At 35.8% G+C, this 23,370-nt stretch overlaps 1 protein-coding gene across 2 annotated transcripts in view; it reads left to right on the forward strand.

Moving 5' to 3' along the window:
- Positions 1–23,370, forward strand: part of DMD (dystrophin) — a 2,258,239-nt gene that overhangs the window by 1,672,077 nt on the left and 562,792 nt on the right. For both annotated transcript variants that reach the window (XM_037986581.2, XM_073013821.1), the window contains exon 53: positions 17,120–17,331. In XM_037986581.2, the coding sequence (XP_037842509.2) occupies positions 17,120–17,331 (212 nt within the window). The remainder of the gene's footprint in view (positions 1–17,119; positions 17,332–23,370) is intronic.

Here is a 23,370-nt window from a genome sequence, read left to right on the forward strand (position 1 = left end):
ATATTTGTATTCCAACAAATGCATCAAATTTGATGTGCAAATTTACAGTGATGGGTGAGTTTTATTGTGTGCATTGCATGCTAGTGACATGGTAATAAATCTGTGGTGCTAGAATTATAATGGTCCCCTTTAGTTTCGCTTTAACGAACTCTTGCTGAACACTTTTGAGTTATTAGTACTTTATTTGCTGCATTTGGCACTTAATTAGTTAATGATTGAGATACTGGACCGATGGATCATCCAATGATATGTTAAGCCTGTATCACATCTAGATAGTTTCTTTTCTGTGGCTTGTAAGTGGCCTAAGATGATAAACTGAAATATTTTTGCATAGATATACATCAAGCTTTTCTCCTAACTTCAGACTTTCATCTTAACCAATAGTTTCCAACACCCCCAAAAGAGAAGTCATTTTTTTTTTTAAAAAAAAAAGAGGTTCATTTTAAGATTATCAAATAATATCGCATTTTGAGGTTCACCTATTTAATTAATAAAACAACTTACATGTTTCATTATGACTGGATGTTGACATTTTTTCATAATCTATTATCCTCCAACCAGTGTCAAAAACCCAATCCTCCTTTCACCCAACTCATCTTTCAGTATGGGAAGCAATACATACTTTCCTATGTTTTATTACCAAAACAGGAGAATGAGCTTTCTTTAGAAGGTTAACTCATTTTCTCTATTAGAATATTCAGCATACTTTTAAGGAGGTAATCTGGTCTTTGACAGTCTGTTGATTAGAAAATTAAGAGACCTGCCTGAATTCCATTTCCAACTCCTCTTCATACACATTGTGACTTTGAGCAAAACGTTTTGCCATTTCCACTCCTGTAAGTTCTGTTTAGTATCTTTAAACTTCCATATCCCACAGATGGTATTTTTTTCTTCATTGAAAAGTGGTGTTAGTGATTCAGAAAACTGTTTAAATAATATGCTGCTTTGTGTTTTCTGTGAGAGAACTTTTTTTTTTTTTTTTTTTTTTTTGAGACAGAATCTCACTCTGTTGCCCAGGCTGGAGTGCAGTGGCGTGATCTCGGCTCACTGCAACCTCTGCTACCCAGGTTCAAGCAGTTCTCCTGCCTCAGCCTCCTGAGTAGCTGGGATTACAGGTGCTTGCCACTGCACCTGGCTAATTTTTGTATTTTTAGTAGAGACAAGGTTTTACCATCTTGGCCAGACTGATCTTGAACTCCTGACCTCATGATCCATTCACCTCAACCTCCCAAAGTGCTGGGATTACAGGTGTGAGCCACCACGCCCAGCCGAGAGAACATATTATCTAACATCCTATTTTAAAAATTTTCAAACACACAGAAAGCTAAAAGAATTGTACAGTGAGTGCTCATGAACCCACTCTCTAGATTTTGTTGTATCACTTCATTCCTTTCTCTACCCGCCAACCCCTATTGTTTTCTGATGCCCTTCAAACTAAGTTGGTGACATCGGTTCCCTTTACACCTAAGTTCTTCAACGTGCATGTCATTAACCAGAGCTCAATATTTGTTCACATTTCTTTTGTTTGTTTGTTTGTGGCAAAATTTGTATAGACTAGAATGTGTAAATCTCATGTGTATTTTAAAATGAGTTTCGATGAATGGATATGCCTGTGTGACACATGCCTCTCTTAAGATACAAAAAAAAATAGCCTTGGCCCAGACAGGAGGGAACATTTTTTAGGTTGGCTTGAGTTTCCTTTGACATGTAGCACGACTGAATATATGACCATAAGATTGCCAAGTTGAAATATACCAAAGGTCCATCCGGGGAACAATGTGGCTATTGATATGTTATTTGTTCATCTAGGCAATGGGCTGGGTGAGTTCTTCACAAAAGCCTTATAAGGTGAGCTTTCAACTCTGACAGAGGCATCAAGAAACGTATTTCACAAACTGTTAGAGCTTGCGGCATCCCCAGGGATCATCCAATCTATCCTCCTTTGCTTTATGACTCAGGATTTAAGAAGCCCCAGAAAAGTCCAACAGTGTTACAAAAGTACATGATTGCCTATTTATGCCCCCATAATTGAGAGCTGTCTAGGGGTCAGGTATTTTTCTCAGTGCCTTGTGTACGTTATTTCCTTTCATCTTTCTAGATTATTAATCTTCTTGTTATTATTATCCCCGTATAATAGAGGAGTAACCCGTGCAAAAATAGCTTTAAACTATTGATCTTTTCCATGTTCCTAACTAACCTTAAATGTTAGGCTAATACTATAAAATTTTAAAATTTAGTCATTTGTTCTGGGTCTGTCTTCCATGAACTTAACCAAAATACTTGGCTGTTTCTGCATTCTAGCTTTTCGGGATTTAGAGAAAAAGCAACTTGGTCATCATAGTGGCGAGGATTTATTCGTGTGCCAATAACTCCCCTCTCTTTTTAGCTTTTTGATCTGTTACATCTCAGATACTTTATTCTCTATTTGTAAAACAACCACAATCCTCCTCTTCTATATCTAAGTGAAGCAAATGCCCATTCATACTAGCTACATGGTTAGCATATATGTTTTTTCCTCTTCGTGGGTTTGAGTTGAAACTTCTTTTGCAAAGCTTAACTATAGATAAGTCTTCCACAGAACCCTGTTTAAATGCCTTGTGGAAGTAGAAGAGACATATCTTAATATTCCTTATAATTTTTGTTATTATTTGGACTTTCTTCATTTCCTTGTATGTCTTTGTATGTCAAACATTGAGTTATGCTTACATTACTCTAGGTATAGTTGTATCCTAACTTTGTACAAGGTTACAATAATGGTGGTTTCCTTGTTTTCAGCTTCATTCTTCATTATACTTAACAGTTTTTGATGGTTTTAGCCTCAGAGAACAGTCTATTGCTATTTCTACCTTTTTCCTGATCCCAACAAATAGTTTAGAAATCTTTGTCTTAACTGCAATTGGGATCATTTTTCCTTTAGATTTGCCCACAGTTAAACATATCTGTGACTCTTCACTCACTCAAATGACCTCAAAAGATTTACCTGCAATTTAAGCCTTTCAGCTTGGCATTTTCTACCTGGAACTCTGGCGTACTCTGTGGGATCAATGAGATCCATAGTGTGCACTCCCTAGCAGATCATGAATGTTTGTTGATAACTGTAATTCATTGTTCAGTCTTGTCTATACAGAGAAGCAATAGCACCTTGCTTTAGTAGGATCCTTTATGCTTTTATTCATTATTGAATTTTATCTTCACAGTAATTCTGTGGTTCTGCAGTTGTCATTATTTCAGTTTGAGAGTTGGGGAAACTGAGATCATGGCAAATCAACTTTTCCCATTTAAATCAGCTATTTCATCACAAATCCAGGATTATAACACAAGACTAACTGCTAGTCAAAGTCGCTTTCTAAAAATCAGTTACACAAACTTCTAATTCTCGTGCTGTGCAGTCAGTACAGAAATTGCAACAGAACCGTTCTTTGTTCTGCAGCAGTGTATGTTCAAAAGGTAGTCATTTCCTGTGTATAAATAACATTCCTCCCTAAGAGAGATGTTGTAGGAATTTATATCAGTCAAGAATGTATCTCGATAATTAAACATAGCTAGTTTAAAAAACTTGAAGTGAGAGATTGGTTACTATTCAATCAACTGAACTGTTTCTTTCTCTGCAATATTGTGGTTCTTGACATGATTGCTGAGTTTCCAATTTGACACTTCTGGAGGTTCATAAATCAGGACACATGCTGGGTCTCAGTCTGTCATCCTGAGTCTTAGCATTGGTTATTTATTTCCCTTTATTACCCAACATCTATTTACTGCACAAATCAGCTGAGAAGCTTTCCACGATGGACCTCTGCGAGAAAAAAAAATAATGTGTACATTTGGGTAGCTCTTCAATTACAAACATGCACAGATTATCTGGGTTTATGTGCATATATTTTATTATTTCACTTTTGTATGTCAGATGAATTTGGTGTAAATGTAAATCGAACAATATGGGCTCTAGTGGTCAAATACACTGCCATAATATATTTTTGATCTATCAATCTCCTGGGTGAAGTGTCGCAAGTGTGGCAAAATTCTGTAGTATAAATTGATGCTCAATTATGGACAATTACCAGGTCTATATGATGTCAGACTACCACACTGATCCACTTTTAAGATAACAGCTTCACTTTGATGATCTTCAGATTTTACATTTGCTTTCATTCCTTGACAAAATGAAATACATTTAAAACTTCTAAAACTGTCTTTTGTATATATTTCTGCAGGGTCTACTCTTGGAACTACTATAGCAATCAATTGTACTATTTTGTTTCTTTTATTAAATAGCAGAATAGCTGCTTGATTCGTCTGTATGTGCTGATGTATGTCTGTGAATCTAGTCCAGTTCACCATCCAGTAAGAATTTCTGAAATGTTCTTTGTCACATCAATGTACAGTCAAAATCGTATTGTGTTTGTAGCAGAATGATTGCATCTTTTATTATTCACAGCAGCCAAAATGACACATATTTCACCGGTGACACCTTTTTTAAAAAAGATGAATTGTCCAAAGTTATATGTAGAATATATTTCACAAGTCAAATTCCCTATTTAATAAATGGTGCTGGGAGAACTGGCTAGCCATATGCAGAACAGTGAATTTCTATAAATTGAATGCAACTGTGTAAATAGCATCCAAATCAAGAAACATAATATAATATAACCAGAAGCTCAGGATCCCCCTTCATGTCTCTTCCAGTAATGAACATTTCACAAGGGTGACTACTATCCTTACTTCAAAAGTTTTCTATTACTTTTTCCTGTTTTTATGTATTATATAAATGAATCGAACAGTCAAATCTACTTGTCTGTGGCTGTATTTTTCCCCTCAACAATATGTTTGTGAGATTCGTCCATATTATTGTATGTAGTTGTAGATTGTTCATTTTTCTTACTGAATAATATTCTGTTGATACCACAATGTATTTACACATGTTGATATAGATGAGACTTTGGGTAGTTTCCAACATGAGGAAATTGCTGTCAATAATTCTGCAATCCATAGCCATGCTACCAACAGTCTAGTACATGGTTTTTGGTGAATGTATTAATAACTATGCATTTCTGTTGGACATACACCTGGGAGTGGAATTACAACTCAAATAATATTCATTTTAAAAAGTTTATTTCATTTTAATTGACAAATAACTATATTATGGGGTACAATGTGATGTTTCAATCCATATATATACATTGTGGAATAATCAAATCAGGCTAATTAGCATATCTATCACCTCAAATACTTATCATTTTTGTGGTGAGAATATTTAAAATCCTCCTTTTTAGCTATTTTGAAATATACAATATGACAATATTAGCTATAGTTCCTGTGCTGTGCAAAAGAACACCAGAACTTATTCCTCCTGTCTAACTGGAACTTTGTACCCATTGACAAACGTCTCTCATTTTTCCATCCACCCACCACTGCAGCTTTTGATCACCTCCATAATACTCTCTATTTCTATGAGTTCAACTTTTTTAGATTCCACATACAAATGAGATTATATGATATGTGTCTCTCTGTGCCAAGTTTATTTCACTTAACCTAATGTCCTCCAGGCTCATCCTTATTATTCCAAATGACAGAATTTCCTGGGTTTTTAAAACAATTTTTTTATTTTTAATTTTTTGAGGTACATAGTAGGTGTATATATTTATGGGGTACATGAGGTGTTTTGATATAGGCATGTAATGTGAAACAAGCACATCATGAAGAATGAGGTATCCATCCCCTCAAACATTTATCCTTTGTGCTGCAAAAGATGTAATTGTACTTTTAGTTATTTTTTAAATGTACAATTAAATTATTATTGACTATAGTCCCCCTGCTGCACTATCAAATACTAGGTCTTATTCATTCTTTCTAACTATTTTTTGTACTCACTAACAATCCCCATCTATCCCCTACCCCCACACCTACCCTTTGTAGCCTCTGGTAACCATCCTTTTGTTCTCTGTCTCCATGAGTTCAATAGTTTTAAATTTTAGATCCCACAAATAAGTGAGAACATGCAATGATTTTCGTTCTGTGACTGGCTTATTTCATTTAATGTAATGACCTCCAGTTCCATCCAAGATGTTGCAAATGACAGGATGTAATTCTTTTTATTGCTAAATAGTACTGCATTGTTTATATGAGCCACGTTTTCTTTATCCATTTGCATGTTGATGGACAGTTAGCTTGCTTCCAAGTCTTGCCTGTTGTGAACAGTGCTACCACAATATGAGAGTGCAGATAGCTCTTCAATATACTCCCTTCTTTTCTTTTGAGTATGTACCCAGAAGTGGGATTTCTGGAACATATGGTCATTCTACTTTTATTATTTTGAGGAACATTCATACTGTCTTTATGGAGGCTGTTACTAATTTACAATACTACCAAGAGTGGATAAGGTTTCCTTATTCTCCATAGCCCCATCAATACTTGTTATCTTTCATCTTTTTGATGAAAAAAGTCAATCCAAAAGGTATGAGGTGATATCTCATTGTGATTTTAATTTGCATTTTTTTGATGATTAGAGATGTTGAGTATTATATATATCTATATCTATATATATGCTGTTTGTCTTCTTTTGAGAAATGTCTATTCATATTTTTGCCCATTTTTTATTACAGTTATTTGTTTTCTTGTTATTGAGTAGCTTGAGTTCCTTGTATATTTTGGATATTAGCACCTTATCTAATGTATGATTTGCAAATATCTTCTCCCAATCTGAGGGTTGTCTCTTTATTCTATTAATTGTTCCCTTTGCTGTGCAAAGCTTTTTAGTTTGATGTAATCTTATTTGTCAATTTTTGTTTTGATTGACTGTGTTTTGGGGGTCATATGCAAGAAACCACTGTCTAGACCAATGTCATGGAGCTTTTCTCTTATATTTTTGTAGTTTTTAGTTTCAGGTCTTACATTTAAGACTTTAAACCATTTTGAGTTGATTCTTGTATTGGGGTGAGATAAGGGTCCAGTTTCATTCTTCTGTGTGTGAACATTCAGTTTTCCCAATACCATTTATTGAAGAGACTGTCCTTTCCCTATTGTGTGTTCTTGTTACCTTTGTCAAAAATCAATCTATCAAAAGTGTGTAGGTTTATTTTAGTCCTCTCTGCCTTATTCCATTGGTCTGTTGTTATGTACTTGCCATGCTGTTTTGATTATTATAGCTTTGTAATACATTTTGAAATCCAATAGTGAGATACTTCCAGTTTTATTCTTTTTAGTAAAGATAGCTTCGGCTATCCAGGGTCTTTTGTGGTTCCATGCAAATTTTAGGATTTTTTTTTTTTTAAATCTATAAAGAATGATATACAGATTTTGTTAGGCATTGTGTTGAATCTTTAGATTGCTTTATGTAGTATGGACGTTTTAACAATATTCTTCCAATTTATGATCATAAAAATATTTCCATTTGTGTCATCTTCAATTTCTTTCATCAGTGTTTTATAGTTTCAACATACAGATCTTTCACTTTCTTGGTTAAATTCACTCCAAATACTTTTTCATACTATTATAAGTGGGATTGTTTCCTTAATTTCTATTTCAGACAATTTGTTGTTATTGCACAAACAATAACAATTGTTATTGCTACTGATTTTTGTAAGTTGATTTTGTATCCTGCAACTTGATTAAACTTGTGTATGAATTCTAACAGTTTTCAGTGGAGTCCTTAGGATTTTCTGTATAAGATTATGTCATCAGCAAGAAGGGGCAATTTTACTTCATCCTTTTCAGTTTGGTTGCCTTTTATTTCTTTCTCCTGCCTAATTGCTCTGGCTAGGACTCCCAGTACTAAGTTAAACAAGGGTGGTGAAAGTGGGCATCTTTGTCTTGCTCCTGATCTTAGAGAAAAAGCCTTCTACGTTTTACTGTTGTACATGATGTTAGCTGTGGGCTTGTGATTTATGGCTTTTATTCTTTTGAAGAACATTTCTTCTATACCTAATTTGCTAAGAGTTTTTCTCATGAAAGGATGTTGAATTTTGTCAAATGCTCTTTCTGCGTTTATTAAATTGATCATATGGTTTTTGTACTTCATTCTGTTATATGTTGAATCACATTTATTAATTTGCATATATTGAAACAACCTTCTATCCCAGGGATAAATCCCTCTTGGTCATGGTGAATAACCCTTCTAATAAAGTATTAAATATGGTTCACTAGTATTTCATTGAGAATTTTTGCATCTAAGTTCATTTGTGATAGTGGCCTATAGTTTTCTTTCTTTGTAGTGTCTTTGTCTGGCTTTAGAATCAGGGTATTGCTGGCCTTGTAAATAAATTTGGAAGAATCCCTTCCTCTTAGTTTTCCAAAAGAGTTTGAGGAAGATTTGTATTAGGTCTTCTTTAAATGTTTGTAGAATTCTCCTATGAAGCCATCTGGTCTCGTACTTTCCTTTGATTTGAGAACTTTTAAATACTGATGCAGTCTCCTTAACTGTTTCCTTAACTGTTATTGGTCTTTTCAGATTTCCAATTTTCGTTATTCAGCTTTGGTAGATTACGTATTTCTAAGAATTCGTCCATTTCTGTTAGGATGTCCAATTTGTTGGTATATAATTGTTCATTGTAGTCTCTTACGATCCTTTATATTTCTGTGTTATCAGTCATAGTGTCTTCTCTTTGATTTCTGATTTGATTTATTTGAGCCTGCTCTCTTCATTCTTAGTCTAGCTAAGGATTTGTCAATTTTGTTTAGCTTTTCAAAAAACCAACTCTTAGTTTTAATGATTTTTTTATATTGTTTCTCTAGTCTCTATTTCATTTATTTCTGCTCTGATCTTTGTTATTTTCTTCTTTCTGCTAACTTTGGGCTTAATTCATTCTTCTTTTTCTAGTTCCCTGAGGTATAATGTTAGTTATTTCATTTGAGACATTTCTTCTTTTTTGATGTAGGAATTTATCGATATAAACTTCCCTCTCAGCACTGCTTTTGCTACACCCAGAAGTTTTTCTTTGTTGCGTTTTCATTTCTGTTTGTGTCAAGATTTTAAAAAAAATTTCCTCTTTACTTTCTTCTTTTGACCCAATAGTTGTTTAGGAGCATATTGTTTAGTTTCCACATATTTCTTAATTTTATATGATTTCTCATTTTATTGAGTTCTAATTTTATATTGTGATCAGAAAAGATACATGATATGATTTTGGTTTTCTTAAATTTGTTGAGACTTGTTTGTGGCCTAACATATGATCTATCCTGGAGAATGTCACATGTGTACTTGAGAAGAATCTGTATTTTCCTGCTGTTCAGGGCAGAATGTTCTGTATATGTCTTTTAGGTCCATTTTGTCTAAAATGTCATTCAAGGCCAATGTTTTCTTATGAATTTTTCTGTCTATTGCTTAAAGTGGAATATTGAAATTGCCTACTATTATTATGTTATAGGCTATGTTTCCCTTCAGATCCCTTAATGTTTGCTTTATATATTTAGGTGCTCCGATTTGGGATGCATATATACTTATACTTGTTATGTCCTCTTGATGAAATAACCTTTATCAATACATAATGACCTTCTTTGTCTCTTTTAACAGATTTGACCTAAAGATTATTTTGCCTAAGATAAGTGTAACTACACCTGCTCTCTTTTTGTTCTCATGTACATGGAATATCTTTTTTCATCCCTTTACTTTCAGTCTATGCATGTCCTTTAAGGTGAAATGAGCCACTTGTAGGCAGCACATATTTGGGTCTTGTTTTTTGTTGTTGTCATTAATCCACTCAACCACTCTATGCTTTTGGGGCAAGGCAAAGTCCCTTTTACTTTTCTGTCTACTTTTCTCAAACAGAAGGGGTCTTTCACCATAGCCACCACAGCTGGGAATTTGCTGGGTGACCTATGAAGCCAGCACATCGCAGAGTCCAAGTCCCACAGTGTACTCCCTGGTTATCGCAACTGGTTATTCAAGGTTCAAGGCCTTTTCGTTAGTGGCTGATGAATCCTGATAGACTGGGTCCTTCCCTTCAAGGTAGCAGATTTCCTTTTGGCCCCGGGTATGTCTAGAAATGTTATCCAGTAACTGGGGCCTGGAATGGGGGCCTCATGACTCTGCCCATGCCCTATCCTACTGTGGCTGAGCTGATATCCAAGATGCAAGACAAAGTCTTCTTTACTCTTTGCTCTCTTCTCCTTAAGGAGAAGTAAGGAGTCACTTTTGTTGCTGCAAGCTTCACTGCTGGGAGTAGGGGAGGTATGGTGCAACCACTCCCTTATCCATGCCAGCTGGTGTCTCCCTAGGTCATGTGGGAGACCCTAATCCACTGGCTTCAATATATAGAGGGACGTTTCTAAATTATTTATCTACAATTTGATTAAGAAGATAGACACAGGCAATATGATATGCCAACAGATTCTCTCTAACCTATAGTTATTTTAAGAAAGTTAGGGAAAGAGAGGCCATTGATTAGTTTTGGCTTACAGAATTCTTTGACCCTCCCATATCTTTTAATTTATGGATTTTATATAAGGCACAGATATTCTACAAGTAAACATGACATTAAAGATGTTTTATCAGGGACAGTATTTTGCATCCTTCAATCCAATCAAGTTGACTCTCAATATTAACCATCAACCAGGCCAAGGGAGGAAAAGACTTCATGAAGATGCAGAGACCCTTCAGGAGATCCATAAGCAGTTCATCATGAAAGGAGGAGAGAGATTGAAGAAGGCAAAACGGGAATTAAGGCCAGAGAAGTAAACTGGGGTTGGTCATGAAGGCCCTTGTTTGTTAAACTAGGCAAGCTGGCCTGCATGGTTCTGTATAGGTGCTGTATTGGGTTTTGTTTAAATGTAGGCGCAAGATAAGGAGAATAGTGGAGGATGAAGTTGAAGATCCAGGAAAGGGTGATATTGTGGGTTTCAGGGAGATTTTTTTTTTCAGTTGAAAAGTGTAGACTAGGTTTAGAAACAGTGATCACTGTTGACCTTGAAGAGAACAGTTTGTGTGTATGGAGGATTGGCAGTGGAAACAAGACTGTATCAGGTTGAAGAGTGAATAAAAATTGATGGAGTAAAGACAGTGGTTGTTGTCAAGTCCAGAAATTATTTGATTTATGAAATATTTAAGGTTGGTATGTCATGAAATATTCAGAATTAGGTATGGAACTACAGGTTGACTATAATGACAAATGATAGGTCTACTATCATACACAATAGTTTGTATTAGTTTCTTGTCATTTGTTAATTTTAATCATTTTTCTAACTGCATGAGAATGGAGGATGCTGTCCTGAAATAAATAAGCTCAGAATCAGAGTTTATGGACCGCTTCTGAAGAAGATGTAAATGTCTCTCTTAATGTATGCCACTTTTATTTTCCAAGACCATTATTAAAAAAATTAGGTGATTAAAAAAAAAAAGATGTTTTATACAAACAAGTGTGGTTGATACAAAGGCATTAAATAAGAAACAAAGGAAATTCAGAGGACATTTGTTTGCCTGGAATAGAGATCATGAGCAGGAGAGTGAGAGGAAAATAAGGAAGGAAATGTGAAAGTCTTGAGTCCATTTTCAAATTATGAAAACTTGAAATGCGACAAACAAATAGTGGTTACTTAAGAAGAAAGACTGAAGATGCTGGGCAAAGATTAACTTTACAAATGGCATTTTTATATCATTATAAAGAGAAAGTAGGGGTAATGGAAATAATCTACATATACAACTCATTTGACAGACATTTATTGACGGTATTCCAAATGCCGAACACTAGTTTGTACATTAAGGATGTTTTTAATTTTTACTTTTTACTTTATTTTTATTTTCTAGCTTCTTCCACTTTGCCAGAAAAGGATTTTTTTTAATGGATAAAATACTAACTTAGGCTAGCTTCTTTCAGAAACGGACCTTTAAACAATGATTAACGGTGAAAGAGGTTTGTTTGTAATGTGATCCCGGGAAGTACCAGTAGGAGAGTGGTACAATGAGATAAGAAATGGAAGAAGCCAATAATTAAGCCAGCTATGGAACAAGTTATTGCTTTGGGCCACTGGGGTTTGATCCTGATGAAGGATCTCTGGGAGATAGTAAACAAACAAACAAACAAACAAACAACAGGCCTCAAAGTTGTCAGCCACAAGCGGGTAAGGGCAAGGAACCAGGGTTAACTATTCCGACTCTTATCCATCATTGGCTAAATGCTGCCTGGTACATTAACTTTCCAGCACTTCTGGCCAATGCACCTAGCAAACTGAGGAAAATCTCTCAGGTTTGCAGTAGGGCAAATGCTTGTACTAGGACCCTGCTGGCATATACTTGAATGATGAGTGCCAATGGCAGATAGATGGGCCCCGACAGCATCTTCTACAGATTCTGTCCTTGCCTTTGAGGCAAGGACACTGTCTAGAATCAGAGACAGAAATGTAAAATGTAAAAATGTAAATCATAGTAGTACACGGTACAAGTTTCAAAATCTTAACAAAGTGTTATTGGAGTACTATGGTGAGAGAAAATAACTGCATATGAAAGCAGGGGAAGTCTTTATATGTGATGATGACATTTGAGTGCGTGTTCCATTATCAAAGATCTACTTAAAAGGGAAAAATAATAGAATATATCTTAAATCATGGATGTAACCAGGCAAGGCCACCCTATATGTGAATGTCCTGGGATAATTTTGCCTCCAGATGTCTCTCTTTTTGTGTGTCAATTTCATTTATGTATTTATAATATAAAGAAATTGAATAGAAAGAGGTAAGCATATGGTGGCAAAAATCCCTTCCTACCCATAAGGCTCACAGAATAATTTTGTCTAAATGCCATAATGTTTTGGTAAGTTTTGGTTCTATAGGCTTTGGAAATTTTTTATGTAGGACCTCCTCCAAGGTGATATAAGCATTAAGTGTATTTATCTAGATACCCTAGTTAAAGCTACTTTTTAAGCACGATCAAAGTCCTCTTTTAAATTTTTATATTTGAAAGCTATCCCCATGTATAATTCCAGTGATTCTTGTACAATTCCTAGAAGACCTTTGTTTACATCAGAGGAGTTTGTCTCTCTCTGTAAGTTAGAACTCATACATTGTAGTAATGGAAAATCCATTTCAAAGTAGCTTAGACTTACTCAGAAGAAATGTATTGATCAGTGTCATTAAACAGTTGAAAGGTAGGCAAGGCTTGTGTCAGGAATTAAATAGTGTGATCAGATTCTAGTTTTCCTTCTCCATTGCATGGTTCTGCTCCCCAGTATTTGTTCTGTTTAATTCCTCTTAATTGTTCTAAGATGGATATCAGGATACTGAAGAACTACATGCTTTCTCATCCATCTTAAACAGGGAACAATGGATTTTCTCTTTTAGAATCACAAACAACAACAACAACAATCCTAGAGTTGTTTCATTGGTTCTGATTGACCTTACTTGGAACCATAAGTCCATTTTTCAATTAACCACTAAAACCAGGGAGATGAGTTAAAACTAAGTACACACCATCCACAGAGCAAAGAGAGGTCTATTGTGGGGAAACTGCACAAATGGAAAAGTAACAGGGGAAACACAGGAGAAGGAGGTAGTTAGTTAATGTTCAATACACTCACCTTCTCAGGGACTTTTCTTCCATCTGGCATCATCTTTGTCTTTTGACCATTTTCCCCCATCAATACCTATATTCATACACAAGTTTTCCATGTTTGGAAAAAAACTTCTCTTGACACCAAACTCCCCTCTGACTTCCTACTTATAATGATCTATGGTTGGATAGTCTACAATTTACTGTCTTTACTTTTTCATAGATATTTGTTAATCTCCTACAATAAGATTTCTACCACTGCACTGAAGTCATTTTGTGTATGGTCTTCAGGGAATTCCATATGACCAAAGCCAATGGATACTTTTGACATGGGCTTTGGGGGTCTAACTTCTTGAATCCAAGTATTGGCTCCAACAGTCACTATCTATATGACCTTAGACCAGTTATTTAACACTGTCTTTATTTCCTCATCTGTTAAATGAGGATAATTGCAACAATACAACATGAAATCAAAAATATAGTACCCAGAATAATTAAAACTGAGTAAGTGGCACACATTATAGACTACTGTTTTTTTTAAATCAGGTTTATTTCTGTTTGGGTATTTGCTATGTATTGCAAAACTAGTCGACACGTTATATTGCAACTTCAGTTAACGTGTCAACCTCTGTTTAACCATAAGTCTCTCTCTAATCTTTGAACGCCATTGTTTTGTGTCTCCCAAAATCTTTCTTTTCCATGTTCTATAATAGTATACTTTCTTGATATTCCTCTTCCTTCTCTAGTCTTTCATTCATCTTATTTGCTCTTTGTGTTTTATTTATTCTCTATATGTTGTATTTACCAGGAGTCCATTCCCAGCCCTGTGTTGGGCTCAGTCTATGTGCCATATAAATGAGAATGCACTGGCATTTGAGGCTTTGCTTTTTATTTCTCTGTCAACTAGTTTTGCAATACATAGCAAACATCCAAACGGAAATAAACCTGATTTAAAAAAAAAAAAAACAGTAGTCTATAATGTGTGCCACTTACTCAGTCTTAATTATTCTGGGGACTTTGTTTTTGATTTCATGTCACAATTACTAGTTTTGTGGGGTCTATCTAATCCTGATGCTTATTTACAAACTATTTCAAGTATTTCTTTTTATTTATTTATTTTTGAGATGGAGTCTTGCTCTGTCACCCAGACTGGAGTGCAGCAGCATGATCTCAGCTCACTGCAACCTCCGCCTCCCAGGTTCAAGTGATTCTCCTGCCTCAGCCTCCTGAGTAGCTGGGATTATAGGCATGTGTTAAATTTTGTATTTTTAGTAGAGATGGGGTTTCACCATGTTGGTCAAGCTGGTCTCGAACTCTTGACCTTGTGATCCACCCGCTTTGGCCTCCCAAAGTGCTGGGATTACAGGCGTGAGCCACCGCACCTGGCCATCTCAAGTATTTCTTTAACTTATAACTTCACATAACTTTGTGGAGGCAACAGGGTTAATTAAAAAGGACTTTACTTACATAACAAAATAAGAAGCATAGTTTTATAGTTCTGTGCCATATACATTTTGTTTGTCCATCTGTACCCATTCTTTGACCTTCTCTCCCTTGCTCTTTATTCTGGGAGGCTGACTTGTGTTATCATTGGGCTCCCATGCCCTTTGGATTCCAGTTGGTTTAGGCACCCAAGAGCCCTAGAAGGAAATTGAAGACAGGAGGTAAAGTGAGGTCAAGATATTTATTCTCCTAATTCCCTCCCTTTGAGGTTGCCACAGGCTGACTATGTCCCTTGACAAAAGGTTATTGCTCTTCTCAAAGTGGTTTCTCATTACGATTCTCTGCTTCTGGCCACTTTTCCTTCCCCTCATCCGTTGGGCCTAGATGTAGTAACAGCTCTACTGCTGCAAGTTTCTTGTATTATCTGTGATGGTTTCTTATATATCCTGATTATCTTGTGACTTGTTCCTTTGTAGATAAACCTCCAGATTACCTAGGCAAAATCACAGAAGAACATGTATGTCCAGCTAAAATATTCCAGAAGACAGTGTGGAAATATTGAAGGTTTTTTTTTTTTTTTAATGAAGGAGTGCAATGATCAGATTTATATTAGTTTTAATCTTTCTATAGGGTAGAATTTCATTCTAAAACAGAGATTTGGGTCTGGGAGGATGATATAGAGCCTCTTATGGATGTGAGGGCAAAAAATGATAGAGGTTTGCAGTGCCAATAGAAAGAGGAAAGAAGTTATATATGAGAGAAATTTGTAACTAATTATATGAGATGTTGGGTGACACTTAGGAAAGAATCTCGAATGTCTGTCAGGTTTCATGCTTAAGGGATAAATGAGATGGCGGTTTTATTACTTGTTTTCTGTATTATTTTTATTTCATAAATCCAGCTTAGAGAAATCGTATAGCAAAAATAATGTAATCGTGTTTAATATTTGAAAAGAACATGTTTCAGAGTAGAATCTATACAGCACCTCCCTCTTACACTTCCAATGATACCAATGATGGCTTCAATATAAGCCAGTCTTACAAAATGTACCCAGCGTGAATTCTTAGGTATTGTTAAAACAAGTTGGCTGGGTGCTGTGGCTCACACCTGTAATCTCAGCACTTTGGGAGGCCGAGGTAGGTGGATCACCTGAGGTCAGGAGTTCAAAACCAGCCCAGCCAACATGGTGAAATCCTGTCTCTATTAAAAATACAAAAAAAAAAAAAAAAAAGCTGGGCGTGATGGCACGCGCCTGTAGTTCCTGCTACTCAAGAGGCTGAGACAGGAGGATAGCTTGAACCCGGGAGGCAGAGGTTGCAGTGAGCCAAGATTGCACCATTGTACTACAGCCTGGGTTACAAGAGCAAAACTCCATCTCAAAAAAAAAAAAAGAAGTTTCTAATATACTTATCTTCCCTTGGGTTCACTCAGCAGAAGACCCTTGGAAAAGTATTAAAATAAACAGGATTACATTATTTATTTTAAGAGCAAGTGATTTATTTGCGAAGTAAATAAATCAGTAGAAGAGGGGAAAAATGAGACAGGTAAGGCAAGGCAGCCAGTAAAGAGTGGTGCATTTTCAAACCAGCTCCTGTTGTGGGCCACTGGAGCTTTATCCCTTGGGAAACTCTGAAACCCTTGTAAAATACATGCCTCAGAGTTATTTCCCCTAGCATCAAGGGAGCTAGTTTATCAATATCCCAATTCCTACAATTAGTCATTATTTACAGGCTGCCTCTGGGGGCTGGAGGGGAGGCATCAATTGCCTGGTATGTCTAGCCTGCCACATGGATGGCAAAGCAAACTCTTGTGGCAACAGAAAGCCTTCAGGCAATGAAATGCCAATGCTGGCACTGGGAAATCAGGCTGATGGGTGCTGAAGTGGCAAGGATAAGGGGATATGGATATTCTGCTGTAGTACTTTCCTAAAAGATGATTCATATTTGGTTCTAGGGATCAAGAATTGAGTTAAAATTTTATATTTATGTTGATTTCTATGTCACCTTCAGGAAAATAATTTAACAGAAATTAATATTTGCCATCAAAAATGTAAGGAATCATGTTTTTCATCATCCTAGCCATAACACAATGCACGATTTTTTAAATAAGCAACATAAATGTGAAATAATGTTTGGAAGGTACATTTAAAATGTCTTCTCCAGACTAGCATTTACTACTATATATTTATTTTTCCTTTTATTCCAGTTGAAAGAATTCAGAATCAGTGGGATGAAGTACAAGAACACCTTCAGAACCGGAGGCAACAGTTGAATGAAATGTTAAAGGATTCAACACAGTGGCTGGAAGCTAAGGAGGAAGCTGAGCAGGTCTTAGGACAGGCCAGAGCCAAGCTTGAGTCATGGAAGGAGGGTCCCTATACAATAGATGCAATCCAAAAGAAAATCACAGAAACCAAGGTTAGTATCAAAGATACCTTTTTAAAATAAAATACTGGTTACACTTGATAAAAATTATACCATGGATTGTAATTTAATGATGTTTAATGTAAATTTATTAACAGAAAATCACATTAAAGCTGAAATGAACAGTAGACTTTTTATATTTATTGTCTTAGAGACAGAGTCTCACTGTCACCCAGGCTAAAGTGCAGTGGCATAATCATAGCTCACTGAGCGTTGAACTCTGGGGCTCAAGCAATCCTCCTGCCTCAGCCTCCCTAGTAGCTGGGATGACAGGCGTGTACCACCATGCCTGGCTAATTTTTTAGAAATTTTTATTTTCTGGCCGGGCACGGTGGCTCAAGCCTGTAATCCCAGCACTTTGGGAGGCCGAGACGGGCGGATCACGAGGTCAGGAGATCGAGACCATCCTGGCTAACACGGTGAAACCCCGTCTCTACTAAAAATATAAAAAACTAGCCGGGTGAGGTGGCGGGCGCCTGTAGTCCCAGCTACTTGGGAGGCTGAGGCAGGAGAATGGTGTAAACCCGGAGGCGGAGCTTGCAGTGAGCTGAGATCCAGCCACTGCACTCCAGCCTGGGCGATAGAGCCAGACTCAGTCTCAAAAAAATAAATAAATAAATAAAAAGAAATTTTTATTTTCTGTAGAGATGGATTCTTGAACTCTTGGCCTCAAGCAATTCTCCTGCCTTGACCTCCAAAGCACTAGGATTACAGGCATGAGATACCATGCCTAGCCAGTAAACTTTTGAGTCAAGGTAGAGAATAGAGGAAAATTGACAGCTAATGTCAACCTTAAAGTTAATATTGTTTAGTAATCTGGATATAGTGGACTGGTTTTCTATTGCACCATCTTTTAAGATCATTTCAAAATTGGTATACGTACTTATGTAGTTGCATGAAGTCAACCATTCGGGCTTAATTCCTTCCTAGAAAAAGTAACAAGTCTGCTCTTTCATATCTTATTTGGAGGCCCTGGATCAAGAAATGTGGGTGGGTGGGTATAAGGATTGGGCAGAAATAAGGAGTACTCTCACTTTCTCCCCCCATTCTCTTACCTCCTGCTCAGTTCATTCTTCCCTTCTTTCTCTTTCCTCTGAAATCTCCTCAAATATCTGTCTGCTTAGTAGTCTATAATTCCTCAGGATAAAAGAAAAAGAAAAGGAAAAGGAAGAAAATTGCTTAATAACTATGTTTTATCAAGCAGCATGCATAGTGCTTTGCATGCATTTAATTCCTTCAAACTTAGTATTTACTGGTCAGTTTGAAAAGCCCTTAAATGTTAAACAATGGTTAGGCTTTAGGGTATTTTGAGCAGGGAAATAATATGTTAGGAGGTTGATCAGATTGGGCACTTGATCAAAACCCTCTGTAGATATTTTATCTGACAGAGAAGGCCTTTTGCTAAACCAGTATCTGATTCTTAAATTGGTTCTGTCATCTAAGAAGGAAACCATATTGTTTTCTTGGATGAAATGACCTCCATTTCCAAATTAGTCAGGTTAGACTATGCTAAACTATAGTAAGAAATGAACTCTGAAATCTCAATAGCGTAATACAATAAAGACTGCTTTCTTATTTATATCATAGTCCAGCAGAGGTTGACAAGCCATTCTTAGGAGCTGTCCCCCAACATGGTCACTTGGAAACCCAGACTTTTCCAATTTTGTGACACTGTCATTTTTAACACACTGCCAAAGGCCACTGCAGAAAAGGAAGAGAGAATGTGGTCAGTCAATCCATGGAGTTTTATGGCCAGGCCTGGAAATTACGTATACCACTTCCGCCACGTCCCATCACACAGAACTTGTTCTTGATTTAATTTCAGGAAGAGTTAATGGAATTAGTGAGCTTTTAGCCAATCTCTGTCATAGGTATTTTATCAAAGGGACCTGAGCTGCTACGAGGACAAGGTCTTAGTTTATATGATGAGAATGTTAGAAAGCCACATAGAATTTTACAGTCTTATCATTAGCTCTGTTGGAGTCAAAATCTAGGTGAATAAAAATTCTTTCAAGAGACACATGTTACCACTAATAGTTTTTTCAATGGATGAGCATAGATGAATTAGGAATTTCCAATGGTCATTTTCCTAATTCCTGGTCTGACTATGTAATGTATAGAATCGTGGTTATTCTTGAAAGCTCTAGTCATATTGATGAGGTAGTCACCATATTATTTATGCTACTTCTTTTTCTTCTCTGTAAGTTTGGGATACTATGAATCTATTGGATCACAAACCAAAGTACTTAACTGGTAAGAAGTTATAAGCAGAAAATACGAAGTTTGGACTGGATCCTTGAGTTAGATGAGAAGAAGGAGAGATGAGAGGCATATAGTGATAGATTTGACTACAACAAGAGGACTCTGGTAGTTGGCAAATGAGAAATAAATTTAATCTAAGAAAATTCTAAAGTGATGGTAAGAATGATTAGGGTTTAATTGCCCTTAGAAGAGCAAGTAGCTTTAAATAAGAGACAAAAATACCTGCAGAAGGAAATATGAAAGTAGAAAACAAAACAATTGCATTGTCAAAACATGTAAGATGTTTTAAACACCTAAAATAAAACCAGAATTGTATTATAATTGCTATCCTTTGTAAAACTTTTGAAATTTAAAAAAATGCTTTGGAATGATCTAAAACTACATCATAAAAATGGCTCAGCCACTATCTATAGAGATTGACATTTTTTGTTTGTGTTCTGTGTTTAGGAATTTAATGATATATATTACTGCAGATTCAATGTAAGTTCACGATACAGATAAAGATGGCCAAAGCTGTAATTTTTTCCTTCATTTCTTGAATGATGTATGCTAAAATTAAAGTAATCCTAATGTTAATAATAACTTTTAGTGAATGCTTGCTGTGTGTCAAAAAGTATGCTAGTCACTTTACATATATTGGTTTATTTCATGCTTTCAAAAACTCTCTTTGAAAAGTACTCTGATTATTCTTAGTTTTCAGATAAGAAAACTGAAGGCTAGAGAAGTTCAGAATCTTCTTTTGAAAGTGATAGAGTTGTGATGTGAATGCATAGCAGTTACTCTTGTAGGTCACATCACAGGCTTTCTCTTCCACTTGTCTACGTGGCTAAAACAAAGCAAGAAAACCTCATACAAATCCGAAAAATACTCATGTAATTATTAATTGACAAATAAGATTATATTACATTACTGATAAACCAACAGGTAGAAAATGAAAGCAATGAAATAGTATACTGGGAAAAAAATTTTATATTATATCTTAGATGAAAAAATAAAACAATAATTGCAAACTCCATTTCATTTTTACTGAAATGACAATGTTTAATTCTTCTAAAAGGTAGGGAGCAAATAAAATGGATATCTGGTCTTTACATCGAATGTGCCATCACTACTAAGTGATATTAGCTGGCTTATTACTTACAATTTTCTTTTAGGAAAAAAGTGTGAAAATAGACAGGAGGAGGCATTAAATGACTAAAGCAACACCCCCTTGCTCCATAAGTTCATTCTGAGTCTGTGTGCCTAAGATTAACAAGAGAGTCTGTGAATCTCACAAGGCAATCACGAAGCTATGTCTACAGCCTTGGAGAGCTATGATTACAGCAGCCAGCCTCCTTTGCAGCACCTCAGTGATGACCACCCTAACTCTCACTAGTGAGCAACAATGAAATGCTTCAAACCCAACCACCAACACTGTTATACTCTTAAAATTTGAGCCAGTCACCATACCTGAACCTAAAAAGAAAATTACCAAAAATCTTGATACGTTAATGATTCATAATTGCTAATCTTTATTGATAATCTCTTCTAGTTCTTATCTACATATATTTTAATTGTCTACACAATGTAAATTAAATTTTAAATTCTGATTTGTAAACTTAATATTATTGCGTAATTATTTATCAATGTTGTTAAATATCTTTTAATAATTATCATTTTATATTATTTCATTAATTTCCATCTTTATTTCCTTGCTGCTCTGACATTTAGAAAAAACTCCTCCTCTTATTTAGAAAAAAAGAGTGGAGAGGCCGGGCGCGGTGGCTCATGCCTGTAATCCCAGCACTTTGGGAGACTGAGCCGGGCAGATCACGAGGTCAGGAGTTTGAGACGGGCCTGACCAACATGATGAAACCCTGTCTCTACTAAAAATACAAAAATTAGCCTGGCGTGGTGTTGCATGCCTGTAGTCCCAGCTACTCGGGAGGCTGCGGCAGGGGAATCGCTTGAACCCGGGAGGCAGAGGTTGCAGTGAGCCGAGATCACGCCACTGCACTCCAGCCTAGGCGACAGAGCAAGACTCCATCTCAAAAATAAAGAGAGAGAGAGAGAGAGAGAGAGAGAGAGAGAGAGAGAGAGAGGAGAATAAATGGGGACAATAACAATCGATTCACAAGACAGAAATAAAATCGGAGATGTCATGTGGAAGAAGTTTATCTTGAAAGCATGGTCAGAGTGGAAAGAAACAGCAACAGGAGAGTCTTGATTTGGTGGAAAAACAGAATGCAGATGGCATAGAGTATCAACAATTAATTAGCAGGCCATTAAAGAGATGGCCATAATGTATTGATAATTGTTTTCTTTCACCCTTAATTTTTCTAAAACAAAAACATGAAGTCAGAAAGTAGTCAATTTTGTTAGCCACATGGCTTCATGGTTTAATTTTATCTTCTCTATGGACCTGATACAACAATAAAGTTCTTTTGAGATAGAAAGACAGATGTTAGGCAAAAACATACAAGATTTTCATTCTAATCAAAATCTTTGCCAGTAGGCTATGACAGAATCCTATGAGAGATGATGCCATTTAGAACTTTCACAAGAGGCAAAAATAGTATGCCATTGGCACCTAAAACTGCCAACAGTGATCATCATAGGATTTATTTCATTTGGCAGATTCTTGGTTGAGTTCATAACCTGTTCCCTAGGCTTTTAAGATTGGTCCAAACTTGGCAATGTGTTCTTTGGAAAAATTACTTCTTGATCATTTTAAACTTTCTTTTCCAGTGTCAAGAGAGATTTTCCCAGGCTCAGAGTTTTCATTTATTTCTTCCTCTTTCTGTTTTTGAAAGAAAAATTCCCTTTTTGTCGGCTTTGTGATTGCTTTTGTGTCAAATTCAGTATAAAAGCTTTTCAAACGTGACAGCATTAGCTGTTTTGTGCTTGGCTGAGCTGAGAGTACATGAATTCAATAGAGAAGTGAAATCTTGTTTGAGCCTGGCTGATTTGGCTATATAATATTTAAAACTATCTGAAGCAAGAAATTCAATGATTTTCAAATTATTAAATAAACATTTCCAAAGCTGCAAAATCTCTGTGTTTTTGAAGGCATTCTTTAGGAAACTTGAAATACAGATATTCTATAATCACATAATTAATTTTAAAAGTTGAACTTATTGTATATAGTAACTAAGGTAGCTATTTGAGTATCTCAAATTATTTTACTAAAAAGGGAGACATTTTTCAAATATAGAAGTAGTGCTTTACATTTTGAGTGATTTGTGGAAGGATTGATGGTATCAGATATCTCATCCACCATAAAAATATGTACAGTAGTGGAAACTGAATTTTTCTTGTATATATTTTGTGTATTTTTTGGAGTTGTACAAAATTGAATCAGCAAATTGACCCACACTAGTAGTTTGAGGTTTGAGTTTCTGGTACAATAATGAAAAACATTATTAGAAATCTTCTTGCCAGGACCTACCATTTCTTCATGTATTTTCTTTATTCCCTTTTGTTCTCCACTAAAGTTTCTATGTGATTAAAGAGAAAAGATCAATAACCCAATAGTACTTTTCCTCCTAAAGTATGAATGAAACTATTAAACTTCTCAAAGCATACAGAGTACTCTCTACATTGCTGATAGATCACAGGTAGTAATGGGCTAGCTTCCCCAGGTAACTATTATATTGTATAAATATTTAATGCAGAGTCACCAAGCCTTTTGAATAACTTATGCTTTGATTGTACCATATTTTCTCTAGTTTTCTTTTCACAATTTAACTTATCCCATGCTTGAAAATATAATGTGGTAACTCTGTAAATCTG

The sequence above is a fragment of the Chlorocebus sabaeus genome, chromosome X (genome assembly GCF_047675955.1).
Source record: "Chlorocebus sabaeus isolate Y175 chromosome X, mChlSab1.0.hap1, whole genome shotgun sequence".
NCBI classification, from domain to species: domain Eukaryota; kingdom Metazoa; phylum Chordata; class Mammalia; order Primates; family Cercopithecidae; genus Chlorocebus; species Chlorocebus sabaeus.